This window comes from Aegilops tauschii, chromosome 2 (assembly GCF_002575655.3).
Source record: "Aegilops tauschii subsp. strangulata cultivar AL8/78 chromosome 2, Aet v6.0, whole genome shotgun sequence".
NCBI lineage: Eukaryota > Viridiplantae > Streptophyta > Magnoliopsida > Poales > Poaceae > Aegilops > Aegilops tauschii.
The window spans coordinates 11,641,243-11,645,184 of NC_053036.3; the positions used below are offsets into that span (position 1 = coordinate 11,641,243).

Here is a 3,942-nt window from a genome sequence, read left to right on the forward strand (position 1 = left end):
GAGCGGGAGTCTGCTGACTCGGTGGCGGACTTCGAGGAGGAGTCGGCTGACGCGGTGTCGGTGGCCTTCGAAAGATGATGCAATCCTTTCTCCATAGGATGATACGATGTATGGCCTCTCCTAGTGTGTGCTCGTCGTCACCTCCAGGAATGTCAAGCTCTAGCCCCGAATATTGGTCCACCACCTCATCAACCAAGACACGAGCATAGCCCGCTGGAATCGCGTTGCAATGGAAGGTTGCTTCGGGGGGATTTGTAAAAGCAACGGCGTCCGCCACCTTCATGGATATGTTCTTCATTTTGAAGTGTAGCTCACAGTTAGTGTTCTCTATGATGTCATCCACAGGGTATCTATCCAGCAGTGCGTCGCCCGGGGGCGGAACTAACGCTGCTTCTCGGCATGGATGGGACGGTGCTATCCAATGTTGGAGGATCATCCGCTAGCTGCTGCCGCTGCTGAGACCCCCTTGATACAGCTTTTATATCTCAGAAGAAAAGATTTCTCATGACAAAAGAAACCCTAGTTAATAGAATAAAAAAACTTAGTTCATAGAACAACAAGTTAGCAATACAGAACATATCAATGCATGAGTGACATAATGGTAAGACGGGGTCAAAGCTGGGCACACAATTGTACAGGCAGGCATGTATACACCATAAACATAAAACTTTTGTGCAGTTCCAAGGATTATTTGCATGGTACACCATAATGGAAAATACAGAGGTTTTGTTTTACATAATGATAAGTACACACATCGATTGCTTCGTTTGTACACACATGCAGTGTCATAACATTACAAGAGAACCGAACGCAGCGCCAGAAACATGTAACACACACTAGTTCCAGATACATTTTATTGATACATAAATGAGAAAACGCGTATTAAATCTTTTTAGCTGGATCATATATATAGAGATGTGCAGCCAAACGTGGTGTAGCTTGCAGAACAAGGGGTTTAGCTAGTGCAAGGCCCGCATTGCGTTCTTGGAGACTGATACTCTTAACGCCGGGAAGCTTTGTCCAAGTGAATCCCTGCAACATCCTTGCAAACAACATCATTGTCATAGAGGTACCAAGTGACATCCCAGGACAACCCCTCCTCCCACTGCTAAATGAAATGAAACGTAGGCCTGGATCAGTGAGAAGTACATTCGCAGTGTTCAAATGCCTCTCAGGTTGAAACTCCAGTGGTTCAGTCCAGATCTTGGGATTGCGGCCAAGTCCAAGCCGGCTTAAAAGTATGTGGCTATCCTTGGGGATTGTGTAGCCAGCAACAGTTGTGTCCGCCATGGCGACATGGGGTACATTAAGAGCATGGTATGGGTGTATGCGGAAGGCCTCCCGGATGCACGATTTGAGATAGTTTAGCCGAGGAATGTCAGACTCTTCGACTAGTCTGTCTTTACCGACAACGGTGTCGAGTTCCTCAGTTGCTTTTTGCATGATCTCTGGCACGTTCATCATCTCAGCAAGTGCCCACTCAACCGCATTAGATGGGTTATCGACTGCTGCAAACATCATTTCCTACATCCATAGATGTGAGAATAAATAAAGTAATTAGTACAACGCAACAGAAAAGGTCAATACATGTATAATATGGCTCAAAGAACAATTAATGAACTTTCTATCGAGCTTAAGGAGACATACTAACCGCTGTTTGTGCTCTAATTTCTTGTAGGGACAGCAATGGTTGTCCCTCTGCATCTTTTAGATGAACTAGGACGTCCAAAAAGTCTCTCGCCTCTTTCTTTTCACCACATTTCTCAAGAGTGGATGACCTTTCGTGGATCCGCTCCTCTATAATGGGATCATGCAACCGGTTGAGTGTTTGCATGGCATCCTTCGAAACCTTTTCTTGGCCATCCATGTCAAGGCCTATAAGGGCTGGGAAGTAGTCGGACACGCAAAAGCTGTAGAGATGGTTGAGGGCCGTGAAGAGAGCGGCAACATGTGCCACCTCATCATGTCCAGGCCCACTAGTGGATGAAGCTGGTAGGTCACTGAAGTATCTTTTACCGAACACAAGCCTTCTTATCATGTTACCAACGAAGTGTTGGGTTACATGACGGACGTTGACAATGTTGCCTGGACATGCCATGTCGCTGCAATAAGTTTTATTAATGTACCTCACAAGGTGGTCGTACTCCTCTTTCCTGAGGTGGTAGAGCTTTCGCTCCATGGACGAGGCGAGGATCTCAACAGTGAGGACACGCCTCATCTTCTTCCACTGCTCTCCGTGTGGTGAGAAGATGGAGCCCTTGTACCCGAAGCTGAATAAGCCTGAGGCGAAGGTGGTGGGACGGGAGGCGAAAACTTCATCTTTTTTTCGCAGTACCTCACAGGCTATCTGTGGGCATGCGACAACAATGACATGAGTAGCCCCAAGACGGAGGCACATGATGTCTGTGTTCATCTCCTTGAGCAGGCCATGGATCCACCGGAATACCGCTGGCTTGTTCAGAATCAGCTGGTGCATGTTACCGATGATGGGCAGCGTGGCAGGCCCTGGGGGCAGCCTGCCTCGTCGCCCCCGTTGCTGCTGGGACAATAGCACTCTTTTATTCTTCAAGAAAAAATACACCAGCAAAGTCACCATGATAACAAGAGTACCAAGAGTCATCTTTGGATGAGCTGGGAAGGATGTTATATGGAGTAGGATAGAAGGCAATTTGTGGAACGGATCGGTAATAGACAGATATTTTAAGACTTGTGCTTGAGGACAGTCTTGCTTGGTGCATCTAAGTTTGTTAGTTCTCCGGGTATTTATAGGACAGCCGGGGAGCCTGCATCCCTGACGTACATATAATTGTTTTATCAGTTAGAGACTCCTTCCATTACCACACGTGGCCACATATACCATTCATGTCTAGAAGGATCATGCCTCGTGCATTTTCAATGCATTCTGAACAGTCCACCCTCTTTTGGTAATTTGGTAGTAGGAAAATTAGGGGCATTTCTAACATGTTTATAGTAAAAATACGAACACTTACAATACTAAATAAATATTAATAGACCTATTAATCCCTCCGTCCATAAATATAGGGTCTGATGTGTTTTTCGAGACTGCCTTTGACTATTGATAAGGTTAATAGTATATGAGATGTATAGTGTGAAATTATATCGTTGGAAGCTCCTTTCACGTCCGAATTTGACAATATGCTTCGTGTAACTTGCATGTCATATATTATTGTTCTAAAATTTGGTCAAAGTTAGCCTTGAAAACGCATTAGGTCATATCTATCTATGGATAGAGAGGGTATGAAATATGTATACTCACATTGTATTTATTTGGCTAGTAGATATTATTATTTTTCTATAAAGTTGGTCAAACTATTTTTAAAGAAATCAATTGCGAAAGGACTTGTTTTTCTCTTGAAAGAACTCGGGAGCCAACACATATACAACAAATCATACATTTATGTTTTGTCACACAAAATTAGTATTTTTTTACTGATTCATGTCGTTCGAGTTTGTTCACAAAGTCTCTCAAAAACTAAAATAAAAATCGACCACTATTAGGAAATATTGTTCGGAATGTATGCGTACCATGTCCCTCGTCAGGCTACACTCAAGCAAAATTATGCTCCATCCGGTCCAAAATGTGGGTCATATGAGATTTTTGTAAGTCAAATTACATAAACTCTAACCAGCTTTTTAGAATAAAATAGTGTAAGCATCTAGAACACTGAATCCACACCATTAGATTCACTGCATTAATTTGGTCAAACTTTACGAAGTCTGACTAAAGACAAATCTTATATACAGAGTAAATAAATAAATGGATGTTGTAGATATATATACCTTTCTTTATACACTTCTACCGAAGTTCGTGAAGTTTGACGTTTGCAAAAACCAATGCATACTGTATTATTTGATAAAGAGAGCACATAATTTACCTATGTGCATGTCACGTCGATGTGGCTGACAACGTTTTTTGTTAAA

General features: G+C 43.1%; 1 protein-coding gene across 1 annotated transcript; it reads right to left on the bottom strand.

Moving 5' to 3' along the window:
* Positions 1 to 560: 560 nt before the first annotated feature.
* Positions 561 to 3,689, bottom strand: LOC141041904 (tyrosine N-monooxygenase-like). The gene is made up of 2 exons (XM_073509474.1): positions 1,652 to 3,689; positions 561 to 1,524 (listed from the first exon to the last, which is right to left on the bottom strand). Exons 1-2 carry the CDS (start codon positions 2,618 to 2,620, stop codon positions 883 to 885), a joined length of 1,611 nt encoding a protein of 536 aa, XP_073365575.1. The 5' UTR covers positions 2,621 to 3,689; the 3' UTR covers positions 561 to 882.
* Between the last annotated feature and the right edge of the window lie 253 nt (positions 3,690 to 3,942).